Source organism: Schistocerca gregaria, chromosome 3, assembly GCF_023897955.1.
Source record: "Schistocerca gregaria isolate iqSchGreg1 chromosome 3, iqSchGreg1.2, whole genome shotgun sequence".
In the NCBI taxonomy this organism is placed as follows: domain Eukaryota; kingdom Metazoa; phylum Arthropoda; class Insecta; order Orthoptera; family Acrididae; genus Schistocerca; species Schistocerca gregaria.
This window is the reverse complement of record NC_064922.1, coordinates 584,766,716-584,788,676: the sequence shown is the minus strand read 5'-3', so window position 1 is coordinate 584,788,676 and position 21,961 is coordinate 584,766,716. Positions and strand designations below refer to the sequence as shown.

Genomic DNA, 21,961 nt, shown 5'->3' with positions numbered 1-21,961 from the left:
TCCTCTAGCAGTTTGGTTTATGATTTTAAGACACTGCAATCTTATCTGTGTCCTTCCTTAATGCATTGTGACTAATGTTGGCCATTTCATTTTGAACACCCCCTCGACATAGAGGTCATTAGAGACAGAGCACAAGCTCAGCTTGTGTCAAGGATGGGGAAGGAAATTAGGCGTGCACTTTGAAAAGAACCACCCTGGCGTTTGCATGGAAGGACTTATGGAAATTACGGAAAACCTAAATCTGGTTGGTTAGATGTGGGTTTGAACCATTGTCCTCTCAAATGTGAGTCCAGTGTGCTAACCACTGCATCACCACATTATGTGTGGCTACCCTTGTGCAGTTCGAACAAAGTTTAAGCTGTCACCTACAGCACTACTAAGCATAGATAGAAAACATTCATACATATTAGATACGTTATCACATTTAATTAGAAATGTATTGCTTCTATTCAGAGACATCTCATGTACAACAAATGAAACATCAATAACATTAATTAATATAATGTTGCAAAATTACAATCAGTTTCTTAGACTGCACTACTAAATAGCTAATTTTCTATAAGTTTGAAATAACCACACGTGAAGAGTAGCTGACTGAATGATAGGCAGGAGTTTCGCAGCCCACCTGCAATGTAACACACCATGTTACGAACCCTCACAAGAATGCCATGTGCAGTGAAGAGCATGTTGGCAGCTGTGCAAGGCCGGAAACAAAGGATGAGTCAAGAGTACTTAATGAATATGAAATTGTGTGACTGATTTGAGACCTTTTGTTGAGGAACATACTGCTGTTCTGTATATAATTTGCATATAAATTTGATTCTGAAGTATCTACAAATGCAACCAAAACTTAAAGCATAATAATTTCCTACAGGCAGAGAAACCAAGATTTGAAAACAGATCTCGGCTGCCATCATTTTGAGAGGAATTAATAAATTGTTCAAAATAGCAGCTACTGTTAAAAAGATTCAAGTTTAAATGGGGATCTTCTTTGTCTTGAGGTGCTCGTGAACACTGAACATCCTGTCATCCCAATGGCCGAAGCTGTGCCAGGTTAGGAAACCTCTGGGACAAAAAGGAAGCAGCCAAGTCTATGGCCCAGGAGATGACAGCTAGCTGTGTAACCACTCAACAAGTTGGCAGCACCAGAGCTACTTTTTTTTAAACCATGGACGTACTAGTGTGAGGCGCTGACCAGCTAACAAAAGCCATGAGCATCACTGCTCCTGCCCCACTCTGAAACATCTTGGAAGGTCCACTAGCTGCACCTACGACTGCCTATTGTCCATACGACTGCTCCACCATGTGACGATAAAGCTCAAATGTTCATGACTTTGGGCACAATCTAATAATTGTGCTCACATTTGATCATTGTCTTGGTCATTTGACAATCATCAGTATTTAGTGATGAAATGGAAGAATAGCAGCACCAGCGATGTGCTAAGGTGTACCGAATTCTGTCAGTCCTTCCTTTTGTTGCCAAAGCCTAGTTCTAATGGTTCTGGATTCTTACTCTGAAGTGTTCTCAGTTCAACTTGCATAGCTATAGGTGAATGCTATCTCTGTATGTCATTCTATGTATGTTTCTATGTCAGTGGAACCTGCCCCAGCTAAGAGTACATTTTCTGTGCTAATTTCAGAATACATCTCTTTGTGTTAATTTCTAAATCTTTTATTTGTGTTGCAATTTCTGCCACCTTCTCTCAGTATCCACTCAAATCAGTGGCTCCCTGCAGGTAGGGTTGTAGACCATGCCTTCCCGCAGCCTGATACTGAGTAGAATAACAACATGAGACCTTGACAGCCAATCAATATTTGTCTCACCTGTAATTATTTTCATTCAAACCACCTGGGACACAAAACCTGTGGCAGTCGGTCTACTGTGGTAGCATACATCAAGCAAAATATTGTCACCATCAAAAAGGTTTTCAGGCCGATAGCGGTTGGCCCAGAGAAACAATTAGGCTGCCACGTCCTGATGGAATCCCAATTTGGTTTTACAAGGAGTACTCTACGGCATTGGCCCCTTACCTAGCTTGCATTTATCGTGAATCTCTTGCCTAGTGCAAAATCCCAAGTGACTGGAAAAAATTGCAGGTGACTCCTGTATATAAGGAGGGTAAAAGAACGGAACCACAAAATTGCCAAACAATGTTCCTAATATTGGGTTGCTGCAGGATCCTTGAAAATATACTACATTTGCATACAATAAACTTTCTTGGGACCGAAAAGCTTGTGTCCACGAATCAGCACGGTTTTAGATAGCATAACATATGCAAAACTCAGCTTGTCCTTTCCTCATATAATATACAGGGAACTATGGATGACGGGCAATAGGTAGATACCACATTTCTAACTTTCCGGAAAGCACCTGACACAGTGCCCTACTGCAGGCTGTCAATGAAAGTGTGGACATATGGAATAGGTTTCCAGATATGTGAGTGGATTAAAGATTTCTTAAATAACAGAACCCAGTGTGTTATTCTCAATGCCAAACGTTCATCTGAGACAAGGGTATTGTCAGCAGTGCATCAAAGAAGTGTGATAGGACTGCTATTATTGCCTATACACATAAGTGACCTGGTGCACAGGATGGGCAGCGATCTGCAGTTGTTTGCTGATGATGCTTTGGTGACTTTTACAAAATTTTTAGTTGGAGTAATAAATGGCAGATAGCTCTAATTGTAGAAAAAAGTAAGTTAATGCCGATGAATAGGAAAAACAAACCCATGATGTTCGGATACAGAATTAGTAGGTCCTGCTTGACACAGTTGCATCATTTAAATATCTAAGTGTAATGTTGCAAAGTGATATAAAATGGAATGAACATGTGAAGAATGTAGTATGAAAGGTGAATCACTGACTTCAGTTTACTGGGAGAATTTTGGGAAAGTGTGGTTCATCTGTAAAGGAGACCGCGTATAGCATTCTAGTACAGATTATTCTTGAGTATTGCTCGAGTCGGTAAAATTAAAGGAAGACACTGAAGCAATTCAGAGGCAACTGCTAGATTTGTTACTGGTAGATATGAACAACACACAAGTGTTACGGAGATGCTTTGGGAACTCAACAAGGAATCCCTGGAGGGAAGGTGACATTCTTTTCACGGAACACTATTGAGAAAATTTAGAGAACTTGCATTTGAAACTTACTGCAAAATGATTCTATTTATGTTAACATACTTTTTCTGTGTAAGGATCATGAAGATAAGATATAAGAAATTAGGGTTCCTACAGAGACACATAGATAGTCCTTTTTCCCCCGCTGTATTTTTGAGTGTAACAGGAAAGGAAATGACTACCAGTGGTACAGGTTATCCACGACCATGTACCGCACAGTGGCTTGCAGACCATGAATGTAGATGTAGACATTTACATTAATGTAAGGACTTGAGGCACTATCATAATTAGACATTCTGTTACAGTAATAATCATATACTCACCCATTTAGCCTTTCTGCAGTTTCTGACACACTGTGCTCTGTACGATCATCCAATCCTAGAAGTAATTTCAGCACGAAAATAATCATGGCCATTGTCTGCACCTCAAAACTATAAAAATATTTATTTTCCTTAAAATAAGGGAGAACAGGAATAAATTCAGCAAGCCGCTCCACCAGTGTTATCATCATATCTGTAATAAGAGGAAAAATGTTCACTTCACTTCCTGATAAGTGTACAAGCCACAATATGCAAAGAAAACTTTATTTACATCAAATCTGAGTTTCAATATAAAGAATCTTATCAAACTTATGTCAACATTCTGTGATAGTATCAATGTTAAAGAATTTAGAAATGAACAGCAGATTGTAAAGACATCTGGCTAAACAATCTACTTCAATATAGGGATTACCAATAAAAATTATTTATAAATTAATTACATGAGTGCCATTAATCAACAACAACACAAGTTTTATTGGAGGCTGCTTGTTGGAAAATTAATTAATACTAGTGCTGAGAATTATGAACTTAAAAAACAAACAAATTCCTGCAAATATGAAGAAAAAGAAGATGGTGATGACTTCAAGTCTGTACAATGAAAATGAACAGAAATACAAGTACAAGATCATAAGCAGGGTATGAAGATGGGACAGGTTTGGAAGAACATCACAATACTGTCAATTATAATTACGGTACATTTACAAGCTGTAAAGCACCAGGTATACAATACATTCTTATCTTTACAGAAACAGATGAACTGAAAAAAGGAAGAAAAAACAATATAGTGGACACACAATAAAGTAATATTGACCATAGTCAGACTAGTAAAGAATATTACAAAGAACTGGGGGAAAAAAGAAGAGAACTGCACAGTTGTCATCTTGTCATTCACCCAGATGCACACCGAAGTGTTTATGATGTGTATAAATGATGTTCTGGTCCTGGCACACAGTTTCAATTGTCACTGGAAATGAAATGTCTGATGGTGAAGGAGCCATTTATTTATCCAAAAGTGAATGAACTTGAGAATTTTTTACTCATTAGGAATGTTGGATCACCATGTTCATGGAACCGGAGAGGAACAAGGACCGCAGATTAGAACTGTATTAAAGAAAGATTGGATTGGTAAGACTGGAATGTCAAGAAAAACATGTTCATATTGAGAAGAGTGTCAAGCAAACAAAACAGATACCAGTACTAATGTAAGTAAGAGAGGTAAGGATGGCAGAATCCATCTTGAAAGGAATTTGAAAGGTAGTTATCAGAGCATACTATTTTTCAGAAAGTGTAGAAAATGAAAGTATACATTTCAGGCTAATATAATGCGAGTATGCAGGAGACCAAAAAATTACTTTACAACTTACCAACATAACATTTTTTCCAACAAATTTATTGGTCTCTAAAGAGCTTGTAATTGGTGAACTTAATATTATTCTTCTCCTCCTCCCCCTTATTTTATTATTAGTATAGTGATTATGCAAATGGAACATTCAAAAAAGACTTGCAGCTGGCCATTGTTCACTTCATTGCAAGATATTTCGACTGGGCATCTACTGGTTATTATCAGGGGAGCAATTGAAAATCGATAGAGACTCCACCATCCTGTGATTTATTAGCGTGCTGTGTATATTCCACCCATGTATTACGATCATGGTGACCAACTGACCACACTACCTGACAGGCACTGCCATTGCAATGAGCAACAGCAGATAGCATATACTTCAGTAATAACACATTAACAAAATTGTTGTAAATGATCCACACATCACAGAATTATTGAAATGACTGGCTACAGGGGGAATAAACTAAATGAATAAATAACTATGAATATAAGAAAAAAAAGGATGAAAGTGACGAATGAAGAGCAAAACACCTCTATAAACATGAGCTTATTAACACTTTGTGGATAGCACTTGAGCAGGACTTGGGCAGTGTCAGTCAGTTAGGCAAATGATGCCAGAGAATGGCTCATGCTGTGCACAATCATTTTGTAGCCGATATTCCACTTTGTGCCTACTGTTGCAAATTTAAATGACAAATCACTAACAACCAGTATTTTATATGACTTGTCAAAAAGCATCTGATTATTCACTTACAGTATTCTCCTTGAGAAGCTTACATGTTGTGGTGTCAGAGAACTTGCTGATTACTAGTTTTCATCCTACCTAATTATAAGGATGCAGAGTAACCCATTAGAGGGGTGTCCCATTAAGAAGTGTACCATAGGGATCAACACTGGGTTTGATTTTGGTTTGCTATACATATACGAATCATATGCCATTATACACCACAGATGCCCTTTGCTGGCAAGGGACATACTATAATCAATCCTAATGGATAAACTCCTACATTTAAAAATGTAAACAAAATTTTCACAAAAATTAACTACTGGTTCTTTACAAATGGACTTTCATTGAACTTCAGTTAAACACAGTGCACACTATTCTGTGCTGCGTAAAGCCCGATAAGAAAAGAATTAGAATGAAACATGATTAAACTAATAAATATTCTAAATTATTAGGTGTTTATATTAAAAATAAAGATTCCAAGACTTACCAAGCGGGAAAGCGCCGGCAGACAGGCACATGAACAAAACACACAAACACACACACAGAATTACAAGCTTTCGCAACTGGCAGTTGCTTCGTCAGGAAGGAAGGAAGGAGAGGGAAAAATGAAAGGGTGTGGGTTTTAAGGGAGAGGGTAAGGAGTCATTCCAATCCCGGGAGCGGAAAGACTTCCCTTAGGGGAAAAAAAAAGGACAGGTATACACTCGCGCACACACACACACACATATCCATCCGCACATACACAGACACAAGCTTGTGTCTGTGTATGTGCGGATGGATATGTGTGTGTGTGTGTGCGCGAGTGTATACCTGTCCTTTTTTTTTCCCCTAAGGGAAGTCTTTCCGCTCCCGGGATTGGAATGACTCCTTACCCTCTCCCTTAAAACCCACACCCTTTCATTTTTCCCTCTCCTTCCTTCCTTCCTGACGAAGCAACTGCCAGTTGCGAAAGCTTGTAATTCTGTGTGTGTGTTTGTGTGTTTTGTTCATGTGCCTGTCTGCCGGCGCTTTCCCGCTTGGTAAGTCTTGGAATCTTTATTTTTAATATATTTTTCCCATGTGGAAGTTTCTTTCTGTTTTATTTACATCGTCATTTATTAGGTGTTTATATTGATAAGAAAATGAACAACAAGGCATGCTGAGAAAGTAAGTGTACCAGATTTTTTTTTCTTTTTAGAAAATGTGTATTTGAGAAAATTACAGGATGTTGTAAATACATTTGACTATTTTTCCATATAATGGCCATCCCTTGCAATTCATGTGGTGAGCTGTAGTACAAACTTCTTTATGCCCTACTCAAAGAAGATTTAATTCTACCCATGTCTACCTTCAGGGCGGTGAAAAGATCATATTTTGATAGTGCCAAGTCATTACAACCAAATGAGTCCAAGATTGCCTTGGTAGCCAAGGCTGTGTGAGGACAGGCACAGTCCTCTCATCAGCATTTCACTTCTTTTTTTTTGAATGCTCCTTTAGTGTTTTCTTTAGGGTCTTACAATATTGTTGTGCATTCATGGTCTCCCTGAGGCAAAAATTCAACCAAAATGATGCCTTTTTGGTCCCAGAAAAATGAAGCCATGGGTTTTTTCCTTTCTTTTTGCCTGAAATTGTGGTTTTTAATTTTTTAGATGGAGAATTGATGTGTTGCCACTGTGATGGCTCTCTTTTGGTCTCAGGCACGTAATGAGCCATCCATGTTTCATCTCCAGTCACAACAGAGCTCAGAAAATCCTCACCTTCGAATTCAATACGCTCAGGTGCTAAAACCCGATTTTCTTGTGCTGCTCTGACAGATTTTTTGGGACTCACCTCGTGCACAGTTTCTGGTATCCCAGCATTTTCTGAGTATCTCATAAGAGAGTTCTTCAGTGGTTTCCACAAGGAGTTTCCTTGATTTTTTACTCCAGCTCCTCAGACAAAATGGAAGGTTTTCCACTCCTCTGCTCGTCATGAACATTTGTTCTGCCTCCACTTAACTCTCTACATCACTTAAAAACACTCATTCTGTTCGTAACACCTTCTCCATAAACAGTTTTGATTCGCGAAAAGATTTCAGTAATTCTTATTCCTTCTGCAAGCACGAAATGAATCACAACATGCAACTCGCACTTAGTAGGATCTTATCGACACCTTTCATGCAAATGGACACTACAACTTGAGTTTACACACTACTGTGCTTCTGAGATGCTCGCTCTCCTCAGGGGATCCCCTTCTACCACTTAGTGTTGCCAGCTCACAAAAAATCACACTCCAATACAGTTATAACACACTTACTTTCTGAAAATGCCTCATAGAAGCAAAATATGATTTGTCGCAAGATGTGTACTTTAAAGGTAACATGTAGTGTCCACTCTACAGCTTCTTGTGAATAGCTCTTTAAACAGTTGGTCTTTCTGACAACAGCCTCAAAATACATTTACTCTCATTTGAAGTTAGTTCTCAATAATAAATCACAATTTGAAAACAACAGTAACATTCATAATATCATAATAGTAGAAGGAGAAATGACTTACACTACACATCACTTAACTTCGACACAGAAAGGAATGAGACATTCAGACATAAAAATCTTTGATTGCCTACTGAGTGATATGAAGAATTCAGTAAATAACAGATTAAATTCATCATATCTGCCTGACAGATCCTTCTACTTCACAGAATGTGTAATAATAGGGTTGCTGTGTGTGTGTGTGTGTGTGTGTGTGTGTGTGTGTGAGAGAGAGAGAGAGAGAGAGAGAGAGAGAGAGAGAGAGAGAGAGAGAGAGAGAGAGATCTTAGTTAAGGATAAAACATTAAATGTAAAAAAAAAAGAAGTAGCTTAAAAAGATCATGTAAATGGTCAGCATGTTGCCATATTTTTCATTGAGAAAGTTTATTGCCATTCTCATTGACAACATCACAGTGAGAGGTTGCAATTATGATCTACAGAATATTAAAATAAATTAAATGAACAAACAAGGAAGGATGTCTGCATTCCATTACCACCTCTGTGGTGTTTGCTGACCCACTTTCTGCACATTTCTGCAGCTTTCAAATGGCAAAATTTGTTTACTGTGATATTTTCAGTTATGTGGATGAAGACCTTAATGACTGATTCAGAAGCAAAAATTGAGGATTTCAATGCTGATTCATATTTGTAAGCAGCTCAATGCTCAAATAAGTAATAACAAAAGATGTAGCATTTGCAAGAACATGCCATCTAAAAGAAAAGTGTAAAACAGCTCTGGTAGTAAAATACATTGTAATTTTGGTTTAAGAGGAGAAAATGACAATGTACAGTTTTCACTGCCATCACTAATTAAGAGACCCAAGAAGAAATGAGAGATTTCGATGGCATGCAGCTGGCTGTTTTTCTCACATTAAACCTGTTCAAGAAATTGCCCATGTGAAGGCATCATGCTGTAACTCCGAATTTTGTGTGTGCACCACTTCATAGTTCATTCAGAATTCTGTGTTTGGGTTGGTCACTAGAGGCTACCTTGCCTGCTAATACGGCAGTAGTCACGTGTGCAGCCTGCTTGCTAAGTCTCCTGTTGGAACTAATGAATACACTGGCTGGAGCAACAGGCTCCACAAGCCACTTGTGTACTGCTAATTGTATTGTACCTTGTCTTCCACGCATGTCTTCTGTTCGAGCAATAAATTACAGTGTTCTTGGGTTAGAACATTTTTGGGCAATGACGATGGGATTCGATTCCACGTGTTCCCCTTCAACCATTAGTTTAATTTCTGTGGAGGCAGTGGTTAAATCTCTCCTTGAGCAACAGCAGGTTGCTACTTCCAGTTTAATGACTACAATGGCACAACGTGTGGCTCTGACAGCAACATATCCACCACCATTTCCTATGCACGACAATGTAGCATAAGACTGGGATACTTACGAAAAACACCTCAACAATATTTCCAGACATCTGGTGTAACAAACATAAACTTGTGCAAGGCCCTTTTTTCATTGTGGATGACACCTCACGGGTATCAGTTGTTGTATCAGCTTTCCCCATTACGAGCACTTTTTAGTCTTTCTTTTGATTAGATGTGTGAGTTACTTTCTTCCTGTCACTGTAAACATACTCATGTTATTGCTGCTCATGTGTAGTTTTATTGCTGCCAAAAGTGGCCAAAACACACAGGATACGAACAGCGAACTACATGGACTTAGTGTAGTTCATAATTTTATGACAAATGTTCAAAAGGAGTCCTACAATGATCGGATGGTTTTTGAGGCAATCATATGTTTGCAGGGAAGTTCCAGAGTGAGCCCTACAATGTGAAAATCCTTTGCTTACAGAAGTATTGAACGTAGCTCAGTCATTTCAAGTTTCATGGGATGCAGGTAGTCTGATGGAAGCCTGGTACAAAGTTTCAGATATCAGTTCCTCTCACCCTTCCCAGCCTTCAGACAGTTTGCAAGAGAACATAGACACTATTACAACAGTGCAGCTGCTGTGTCAGTGTCATATCGGTAATCGGCATTTGTGACAACAACACTTCACATCACAACAGCGAGAGCCTAGTGCTCCACTGCCTTCATGCCCATACTGCTTTATTCAACACGTACAGATTGTGTGTCCCAAATGATGGGCAGTTGTAACAAGTGCCATAAGAAAGGACACATTGCTTCTATATATAAATCCTTTCCAAATATGAGTGAGGATGAAACAAACATGAATGTGAACAGTGTATCAGCTGTGATGGTGTCTCGCAGCAAGTTATACACTGAGGTGTGGGTATTTAATGAGCCACTGAGAATGCAAATGAACATGGGTGCAGCAGTAACATTGGTGAATTCAAAGTCTTATATGGACTTGGGTTCTGCCCCTCCGACTCCAGTGTTATGGAGACTGGTGAGTTGTAACAAACAACAAATTCCCATTCCTGGACAGCTTTCTGCACCTATGACTTACAAAGCTGTGGTTTGGTCATTAACAATCCTAACTGTGGACAATGCTTACACTGAAAATCTGTTTGGTTTGGTCACTTTTAAACTAATTGGATTTTCTTCAATGTGCATTTAGTTTCAGATCAAGTTCTGTATCGACAGTCACATACTCTCTGTGCCAAATTTCCCTCTCTTTTTCTTCCGGACTGGGTTGTCCAACAAAATTTCCAGCTCACATTACAATGAAATGTCTGCCTGCCTCTGTTTTTTCCTGGCCCACCTGGTACCAGTAAGTTTATGGATCAAGTAAAGGCAGAATTAGATCTTTTTATCTTTTTCGATCCCTTGAAATTATTCAAACTCTCTCTTGCAGTGAATGGTGAGCACCACTGATGATAATTGGGAGGGGGGGGGGGGGGGGTTTAACGCACAGCCAATCTTTTATACCTATCTGTTGCCGCGCCCTCTTGAGCTGTTGGAAAACTTATCAGGGGACCAGTATTTTTCAAAGACTGACTCGGTAGAGGCATATTTACAGCTGCCACTCAATGAGGAATCTAAACATCCTCTAGTTATCAACATCCTATTTGGGCTTTATCAGTAACAGCATTTGCCTTTTGGTGTAGCGTGGAGAAAAGCTATTTTTCAACACTTTATAGAGAAACTTATTGCATCTGTTTCAGGCTGTGTCAACTATTTAGATGACACAGTACTGTCTGGTGCCTCTATAAAGGAACATATGCAGAAGCTGTGAGTTCAGTTTTCTGTTCTACAGTCTAAAATTTGGACAAGACACAATTTTTTCAGCTGTCCTTTATTGGTTTGGGTTTTGAAGCATCTCTTCCTGCCATTAAACCACTGTGCCAGTGTACTGATATTTTCGTCATGTAGAGCTACCTGTACTTAATAAATTTTCAAACATGCATTGAGAATATACTTGAATGGTTTATTACTTGGTATTACAGAAAAAGAAGTAACTTGTAAACAACAAAAACAGTAACCAAGGAACAGAATAAACATGAAAACAAAAATAATAACTCCAAAGAGTACGCAACAACATTATTTAATGATCCAAGCGGTGGTTTACAGCATTCATTTGTTGCCGTGCAGTCACTGGATTCGTGACACAGCTGTATCTATGGATAGCGTGAATGGAACTAACATGTGTGGACACAGCAGTCAACATGAGTAGCAGTTGGAAAGCGGAGCATGGTGCGTCTTCTCTGAACCTGGCAGAGAAGTGAACGTCATCCCGAGCGGACGGTGCGTGTTGGTTCTGCATTGACCTGTTGCGGCGGCAGTGCCAGAAGTCAAGGTGTTGCATCTGTCAGGTGTTGAGCTCTTGACTCCTTGAAAATGTAAGCCGACTTCACTCTGCTAAGGGACACGGTGGCCTGTTTGCCTTTTACTATGATTACCATCGTCTGTGTGTGTGTGTGTGTGTCTGCGCAGGATGCAATGGGGTCCAGTATATGGTGGCTGCAGTGGTGGCTTGACACAGTCTGTATGTAACATAACATGCAAACAACTTTCGAGGTTGTTATGCACAAAAGTTGTTGGACAACCATGCCTGGAGGCCTTTGTGGGTTTGATTTGGCTTACATGTTCCCGTAACTTATGAAGGAACTCTGGTTGGTCGTCTGTTTATGACAGTAGGTCTGTGTTGACAAACTCCCCTGGTAGGCGTAGAGTCTCGCCATAAACCAATTCAGCTGCCAAGGCCTCTATATCTGGTTTGCATGCAGCTCGTAGCCCCAGCACGCCTATGGGTAGTGCAAATGTCCAAGATGTCTCATGGCACATTAGTGCAACCTTCAGCATTTGATGCCAACGTTCAAGCATGCCATTGCTGGCCAGATGATAACTGGCCATTTTGTGATGTTCTTAGCCAAAGAACTTTGCTAACTGTGTGAACAAGTCTGTCTCAAAACTGTCAGCCTCTGTCGGTGGGGATATGGAGCAGACAGCCGAATCTCACCAGCCAGGTTGATGTGAAAGTGGTGGCTAGTGTTTACGTGGAGATGTTATCCGTAGGTACTGCTTAGGGCCATTGTGCACAACTATCAGTCATTGTGAATATGTACTGCTGGCCATCCGGTGGAGTAAGTGGTCCTAACACATCAAGATGTACATGGGCGAAGCATGAAGAAGTGTCCGGGAACTCTCCTATTGGGGAATGAATGTGGCGAGTGATTTTTCAAAGTTGGCAGTGCTAGCAAGTTCTCGTCCATTTGCTCAGTCTCTTTCTATCTCTGGCCACATGAACCTTTGAGACACTAGCTTGAATGTTGATTGGACTCCTGGGTGGCAAAGATTATGTTAGGACTCGAACAATGGCCTGTGAAATGCAACGGGAACAAAAGCCCTTGATCTGCCATGTGATACTTCACAGTAGAATTTCATGTTCTCGCCAGGAATGGCGACTTGTGTAAACTGAGTGCTGCAGTGTAATCATACAATATGGTTAGTAGCTCGGAATCATCTTCTTGTGCCCTGGCAAGTGCCACCATGTCCACAGACTGTGAGACACTGGTTACTCTAGAGAGGCAGTCCGCAACTACATTAGTGATGCCTGATATATGGCAGACGTCCATACTAACCTGGCTAAAAAATTCCAATTGGCTGTACTGCCGTGGAGAGCAAGTGTTGCTGTTTTTCTGGAAGGCATATGTGGTCTGTGTATATCACATACTCTCCTGCCTCAACCTGTGGTTGAAAGTACCTGATTGCTTGATTATGGCTAAAAGTGCCTGATCATATGTACTCCATCTTTGTTGCGCAAGTGACAGCTTGTACGAGAAATAAGCCAGCGGCTGCCAGGCATCGTCCACCCATTGTTGGAGGGCTGCACCAGTGGCTAACTGACTGGCATCCACCACTAATGCCAGTGGAGCTTCAAGATTGGGGTGCGCCAGCGGTGCTGCTTGTGCTGGGCTCTTTTTGGTTACTTCGAAAGCCATGTTCATCTCCTCGGTCCACAGCGGCTGTTGTTCAGCAGTGCGTGGTAAAGGACAGTGGCAAAAACTGAGCATTCCTAAGTATCTGCATAGCTCTTTTATTGTAGATGGCTTGGGTAATTGCAATATGGCTTCAATCTTCTCAGTGAGTGGTAATGAGCCTGATGAAGATATTTGATTACCCAGGAAATTGACTTGATGTTGGCCGAACACACATTTAGCTTTGTTTAACACCACGCCATACTTCTTCAAATTCTCAAAAACTTCTCTCAGGAGCTGGTGATATTGCTCCTTGGATGATGAATACATTAACACATCGTCCAGATAGGCAAAACAAAAGTTCAATCCACGCAAGACAGAATCAATGAACCTCTGCCATATTTGAGCAGAATTATGCAGGCCGATGGTCATAAACTTGCTTTCAAACAACCCACATGGTAATAATAGGGGTCTTTGGGATGTCCTCTGTTGCCACGGGAATCTGGGTATATGCTTTTGCACAGTCTATAACACTGAATACAGTGGCTCCAGGCAGTGAGTGGCTACAGCCTTTTCGTAGTGGTACTGGGTAGCTATCAGGCACAGTCAGTGAGTTGAGCATTCTGTAATCGCCACACAGATGCCAGGCTCCTCCCTTTTTGGAAACTAAATGCAGTGCAGGTGCCCATGGACTACTTGAGGGTCAGATGATACCTTCTCATAACATTGTGTCGAATTCCGTTTTAGCAATGGCGAGGCGTACTGGAGCCAATCGTCTCGGCTGGCAAGACACAGACAGCCTGTCCATAATTTTTATGTGGTGGACCGTATCATGCAAAACTTGCTGTGGCGTGCCTGGAGGCCTCATTAATGTCAGGAACTCCTGCAGCAGTGAGCAATACTCCTTGTCTGTAACCTGTATAACCTTGATGTTGTATGTTCTGGCATCATGATGCTATCCAGTGGTTGTAACTCTGGTAACATCGTCTATTAGGTGAGAATTTGCTACATCCAGTAGGAGCTGATAGTGAGCTAATAAATCGAGACTGATTATTGCTTCAGCCATGTTTGCTACAGTGAAGTCCCATGTGAACTGACGGCGGAGCCCCAAATTCAAATCTTCACGCCGCGTGCCATATGTTTCACAATTGCTTGAATTATTTGCAGCAGACAAGCTAAGTGCAGTGGGTGGCCTGCAACAGTGTAGTTGCGCTCTGGGCAGGATACTATGGTTGGACCCTGTGTCAATTGAATACTTCTAGCCTGATACCCTGTCAGTAATGAATAACAGCCGGGATGTAGTTGAGCAGTCTGTGGTGCCTACGTCTGACTGCCGTTTGCATTTGGGTAGGCTCAGGAGTTAGTGCACTTTTTAGCCTGCTCACCAAATCTTCTGTGGTACCAACAAGTGGTCGGACCAGCATCTGATACAGACTGAGTCGAGGAATGGCTACGTCGTCTGTAGTGACTACGACCTCCTTGAGACAACAGTGTGCCAATCTGTGCACTCAGTGCATCAACTTTGTCAGACAGAGCATCATAATCTGCATGTGAAACAGGGAGGACATCTTGGAAGCGGTTGGGCACTTCCATAACAGTGTCCAGGGACATCTCTGTCTGTGATGCGATGATCATATTTATCTGCGGTGGCAGATGGCTGCTCCATAGCATATGCAGAAGACTGTCAGGCACTGTTCTGATATCCACCTTGCTGCGGAGGTGAGGCAGGTACTGAGACAGTTTTCCGTCGCCTCTATCTTCCTGAATCAGCACTTTTCTGATATGGTCTTCCTGCGATGCTGCAGCTCTACAAATGAACTCAGTCTTTAATGTTTCGTATGCATTCTTGGTCGGTGGTGCTGTAATTCCAGCATAGCAAAAGCTGGCCTCAACCTGAGGGAACCATAGGAATGGATTAAGTGGCCAAAACGGCGAGAGGCGAACAACCAGTATCAATACTGCAGGCAATTCCATTCTGTAATCGATTTTGTCACGGGACCGGTTTTCTCAGTGCGAATCACGTTGGGGTCACCACTGACAGGTATATTTTCGTCGTGTAGAGCTACCCGTGCTTAATAAATATTCAAACATGCACTGAGAATATACTTGAACAGTTTATTACCTGGTATTACAGAAAAAGAAGCTCAGTTGTTATAGGTAACTTGTAAACAACAAAAACAGTAACCAAGGAACAGAATAAGTCCAAGGAGTAGACAACAACATTACTCAGCACTCCAAGCTGCGGATTCAAACTTGGCAGTTTATACCATTCTTTTCTTGCCATGTAGTCACTGAATTTGTGACACAACTGTATCTATGGATGGTGCGAACGGAACTAACATGTGCAGACACAGCAGTCGACGAGAGTAGCGGTTGCTACAATGCTATTGCCGCAATGCCACATCCCACATAAGTCAAGGAATTAAAAGCATTTTTAGGCAAAACTGCATACTATCCCAAATTCATACTGGATGCTGTTATTGTGGCACAACCACTCTATGTTTTAATACATAAATATGTTCCTTTCCACTGGTCAGCAGTTTGTGACTGGGCATTCAAGTTCCTGAAATCTAAGCTGTGGTCAGCCACTCATTTTGTCACCTTTCAGCTGGGTCAGCACCTTGTGTTAGCAATGGACACGTCTCAGTTTGGCATTGGCAACGTCCTTGCTCATAACTATGCGGTTGGGTCTGGATTCTCTACTGCATATGCCTTTAAATCCTTAAACTCAGCGCAACAGTGTTATTCTCAGACAGAAAAAGAGGCAATTGTGTATGTTCTAAAAAAAAAAAAAAAATCATGTTTTTCTATATGGTCACAGACCACAAACCACTAGTGTCTTTGGCATGCCTGCTGAATAAATCTGCCCATCGCTTACAGCAGTGGACTCTTTTTCCTGTCGCAATACATTGTTTTGTTGTTGTTGTTGTTGCTGCTGCTGCTGCTGCTGCTGCATCTGGAGGGTACTCAACATCGCATTCTTCAGCACTCCTACGCTAACTGTGTGATGCGAATGGGGCTGTAGCACACAAAATGAAGATAGCCTAAAATACAACATAAGATCACAACTCTCCCTTGTAATCTTAATTACATGAACACACCCAACTCCTCTGGATGGTACAATGGAGCAAGCAAGCCAAGGCAGACCATTATAAACAATGATATCTAATCTGAACAGCCACTATGAAGCAAGTTGAGAAAAGGAGACTGGCGGATCATAAAAATAGTAACAGGATGAGCCAGTCGTTCTCTAACATACTAAAAGCTTAGGTAGAAGGGAAGACTTAACACAAAATCATACAACAAGTGCCACATTCAGCTCATTATCGCCTAAAACTGAGGGCAGATCTGTCGGTAAACAGCTTGAACCTTCTCGTCATTATAAAAAATACGGTCAGTTAAAATGTCATGAACCGTAATCAGCGTGCCACATGCATCATAAACATGCAGTTCTTCACATCTGAGAAGGAAGCCACGGGTCAGGTGGCTGTGTTCTATTCAAAGTCACGTTAAACAGACTTCATCAATTTTAACTGGCCAGAAGGAAGTGCGCCATGGCCTCACAGTCTCTTTTTATTGATCGCAACTTACTTTCCATCATGCCCAGACACTTTTTCTCCCAAAGATGCATGACAGACCTTTGTACCAATGATAGTGCAGCACATGGAGGGATAGGGCAATCAGTTACACTGGGAAGGGTACATGCCTCCTTGACCGTGGTATCAGCCAACTCATTCCCACGGATACCCATGTGTCCAGATCCCAACAGAATGAGACCTCCTTTCCTGGTCTTTGCAAATGCAGGATGGTGTCACTGATGTTCTGAACAGTTCTGTACACTGGGTACATAGAGTAGATTGTCTGCAGCAAGCGAGTCAGAGCATATGAATAATTTGGATCCACATTCACGTTTCATCTGATCCTCAGCTTTAAATGTCACACAGAATTCAGCGACAAAGACAGTAAATGCACTAGGCAGATCGAACCTAAAGAGAGAAGCACGAAAAATGATAGAACAATAGACAGCATCACCCTCTTTGGACCTATCTGTGTAGACGACATTAGAGTCCTGGTACTCATTTAAAATGGTAATAAAGTTATTCTTAAAAATGTAGCCTGGCGTGAACAACTTGGTGCACTCTGTCAAATCTAAAATTACTCTAGGTTTCAATAACAACCAGGGCGGAGCTTTGCACCAACCCTCTTTCTGTATGTTTGGCGGAGTCACTCCCGGATCCAATAAAAGCTGCGTTTCTCGGGTACCGAACGGTTTCGTCCCTTGTGGAAGAGTGCAACAGAGTTGTTCTAAGGATTCACAGATATTAATACCTGCCAGGAAAGCCAGTGAAGTCAGAAATGACTAGAGCTTGGGCACCTGTTTAGCCACAACGAAACACTGCCAAGCACACAATGGTTGTTCCCCCGACTGCACACAAGCTCGGTATAGGGCTCGTCCTATAGGCTCCTGTGGCCAATCTGATGCTCTCATGCTGTATGGAGTCTAAAGATGTTGGTCGTGCCAAGCCATAGACCGTTCCACCATAATCAAAACATGATTGCACAAAACCCTAACAGAACTGCAGCAATCAGGATCTATCCGCACCCCAGTCCTTCCCATTCAAGCACTTCATGATACCCAACACTTTAAGGGCTTTTGTTTTGAGCTCCTTCACATGTGGTAACCAAATAAGTTTGCTATCAAATAAGAGACCTAAAAACCACACTCTCTCCTTAAAATGTAAAACAGTATCCCACGGCCTTAGTACTGAAGGTTTAAAGAGAGAATGATCATGATTAAAATCAATACAAACTGCTTTCTCAGGAGATAAATTAAAACCTGTTTGAGCAGACCATCATTCCAGCTGCTTAAGTGTCAACTGTAACTAACGAGAGGAAGATACGGGACTAGAACTGGAACAAAAATTACAAAAATCATCCACAAACAATGAGCATTCCATGAGGTGCCTCACTGCAAACGATATGTCATTGACTGCAACCGTGAACAAAGTCACAATTAAAATGCTCCCCTGTGGGATACCATGCACTTGAGGAAATCCATCACAAAGAATATTCCTGAATCTGTAATAAAAATAACGTTCAGCAAGAAATGACCGCAGGAAAATGGGGAGGCAGCCTCAAAAGCCCCTTTCATGTAGCTGACAAAGTATATTGTCTCTCCACATAGTGTCGTATGCCTTTCTAATGTCAAAAAAGATGAATATTAAAGGCTGTTTCTGTAGGAATGCCTCCTGTATAACTGCCTCTACTAGAGGGAGATTATCAAGAGTGGAATGATATCTGCTAAATCCACATTGGAAAGAACTGAGGAGATTTCGACATCCTGGAGTCCAGACTAGGCAGGAGCTGATCATCCACTCTAGTATCCTTCCTACACAGTTGGCACGAGTGACACTCTGACAGCTGCCTGGGAGTGTGCGGTCCTTTCCCTCCAAGGGACAGGACATTCCCCAACTCTCCAGATCTTATTAAAGAGAGCAAGTAAGATTTCTTTAGATTCAGGGTTAGGGTGCTGTAGCATACCATAATGTATAAAGTCTGGCCTAGGAGCGGTCTCGCCAGTTGCAGCTAATGCTGTGTCCAATTCCCACAGGCAGAATGGGAGGCTGCAGGCCTCATCGTTGTTGGAGGTGAAAGCAAGACGTTTCCTCTCTGAACTTTGTGTCAGGCATGGAAACCTGGAACTGGACTGACGGATGATGTTACATCATTAATTACCACGCAATGGTGTTAGCGGTGTTTGCAGGCATTACTTTCAGGACTCCATTGTCCTTTATGGATGTTAATGGACATGACATCCTTTTCCCAGATATCTTCCTTATGTATTCCCATACTGCTCTGGCAGGAGTTGACCAATTAATGGACTTCCAAAACATGCCACGATTGCTTCTTGCTCTTCTTCACTGTCCATTACGCTTGTGCTCTCACTATCCGAAAGGCCCGAAGTTTCTCTACTGTTGGATGATTCGTGAACCGGCGCAGCGCTGTCCAACTGTCTCATATAGCACGATGACACTGATTGTTCCACCAAGGAACAGGTTTCCTTCTATGACAGCCTGATGATTTAGGTGTAGGTGCATCAGTGACAGCGTGGATTATTGCGGTAATATGACCCACCCACTTGTGTACAATGTCCATGTGTTCAAGCACAGTCAGCTGGCTATAAAGCATTCAGTTTGCCTTGGATAGCACCCACTTGGATGGTTTTCCCTCAGGCTCCATTAACTGTAAAAGGTGGACAGTAATAGGAGTGGAGGTCATATGCCAGCTCCCATTCGACAGTCTGCGAGAGCAGAAGAGCAAACTGTCAAACCAATGGCAGAGGATGTCACTGTTGCTGTGCAAAAATTGCTCGAGCCCAGTAGCAGCTGGTTTCCCTGCTAGTGCTTTAACTACTTTTCCACTGGACTTTGATTTGGTCTTTGTGGCGGTTTTCCCTTCTTGGGCTGGAACACGGGAAGGCCCCTGAGTGATTGTACCAGACAGTGCCGGTAGGACAGCTGCTGTTGGGGGCAGTAGTTCCCCATTGTCAGTCTGAAAGTTTGCATGACTGAGCTTCCGGCAAGTGCAGTGTTGCTAGAGTCTGGCAGTTTGCATGTCTAACAACAGGAGCACATGGTGGTGGCAGCAGTTGTCACTTCCGTTTAACTATGGACTGTTTCACAGCCAATGGAAATGAGGTGATGGTTGATGGGAACTGCATGGATTTAGACAGCATCTTTGCTTCGGCATATGACACACGACATGTAACTTTTAAGTTCTTGAATTATCTTTTTGTCCCTATAGTTGGAGCAATCTCTATTCCAGACTGGATGTGAGATAGAGCAATTAATACACACTGATGGAGATGAACATTTCGCACCTGGCTCCTGAGCTGCTTGACCACAGTTCCCACAAGTAGCACGAACATTACACGCAATGGTAGTATGACCAAGTCTTTGACAATTGAAACACTGCATGGGATTTGCAGAAAAAGGGGAAAACTGGCAAGTATAAGAAACCAGCCTTAATGTGACTACCACAAAAACATTTTGACACACCTGTACCCTGTTACTATAACTGATTCTGCATTTCTGGGGAGTATGCTCAGTAGAGGTACCCTCACAGCTTCTCTTGTTGGGATGGGTAACAGTGCTCACCAGTGGCCCATCTGACCCCTTAGGACCAGTTCCTGAAGAATTAAGAGGCTCCATGGCTGTTCCATGAGTGGCTAGGGAATGGATGTCAATCCAGACAGAGCCCCACTTGCCTAGGTAAGCCTTCTAAAACTGAGGTGTGGCAGGTTCTCCAGAGGTTGCCAGCTTACAACTGTTCTGCCTCAACAGCCATGCATCTCATCAGCACACAGCACACCTTAGGATTAAGGGTTTCTTTAGAGAGGTTGGTACCATCCTCACATCACAGTTAAGCCAAAATCACCGGCCCCAGTGACATGTAACATTCCACCACCATGCTGCACAGTGGTCACTGAGGTTACAGTGACAGAGAACTGCCAACACTCACCAGTTTCCAGCTCGGGGAACCTGGGTTTGCCAAGTCCATACTCAGCAAATGAATGCTGAGCCCACTGACGGGGTCACGATACAATTATGAGATACGTTTTAGACCTACAGCACAACATGCAAACGCCGATGACTTATTGTGTTTGCCAACTGATCCAGATTCAGAGTTTGATAAAGAGGAATTACTTCACTTTCATTTAGATGTAAAAGCTCAAAATATTGTTGATGGTTTTCCTATTACTAGCATTAAAATCAATGCCGCAGTAGCTGTGTATCGTGTTTTAAGTAAAGTTGTTTCTTCTGTGCAACACACATGGCTGGACAAACTTGCAGGCTTTGCTTTTGATCATATGAGAAATTATTTTTTATTACAAAATCATCTTTCTGTTTGGAACAAAGTGCTGCTGTTAGCTACAGAGGACACCACTCCTCAGGTTGTAGTCCTGTCTGCCCTTGGTGTGAGGTTATGGGTTTATTACATGTGGACCACTGTGGTGAGTCACGTACAAATGTGTTAGCACACATGATTCTTGGCCAGGAATTGGTGGGGTACCCTGCACAGAATATGCCGCTCATCAGGCAGCTCCCCATGCTTCTTTGTCATTGTGGCCATATCCACACCAACCTTGGGAATGAATTAATGTAGATTTTGCAGGACTTTTGTTTGAATTTTACTGGTTAGTAATAACTGATGTTTTATTCCGTATGTGGTGCATTGTCTGTCTACTTCTCTGCTGGCAACAATTTCAGCTCTGTCAAAAATTTTTGCAATGGAAGGTCTTCCGTACATGTTCGTAACAGACAACAGCCCTGGTTCCCATCTCAGGAATTTGAATATTTTTGAAAAAAAGTGGTGTTCATCATGTCACAGCTCCTCCTTTTCACCCTCAATCAAATAGGGAAGCAGAATGACTAAGACAAACATTTAAGACTCAGATGAAAAAATACATTTTGGGTGTGTCACTGACAGTAGCTCTTGACTGTTTCCTATGTTGTTATAGGTTCACCCCTGTTGGCTGAGTTGTTGCACGGTCATCAACGCTGGACTCTGCTACATCTACTTCGGCCGACGATTCCAGGGCATCTGCTGGCACTGGCACCACAATCTTCTAGCCTGG

General features: G+C 41.8%; 1 protein-coding gene across 2 annotated transcripts in view; it reads right to left on the bottom strand.

Moving 5' to 3' along the window:
- The window catches only part of LOC126354759 (TATA box-binding protein-associated factor RNA polymerase I subunit B), a 292,430-nt gene that overhangs the window by 55,961 nt on the left and 214,508 nt on the right, over window positions 1–21,961 (bottom strand). For both annotated transcript variants that reach the window (XM_050004643.1, XM_050004644.1), the window contains exon 8: window positions 3,443–3,632. In XM_050004643.1, coding sequence (XP_049860600.1) covers window positions 3,443–3,632 — 190 coding nt within the window. The remainder of the gene's footprint in view (window positions 1–3,442; window positions 3,633–21,961) is intronic.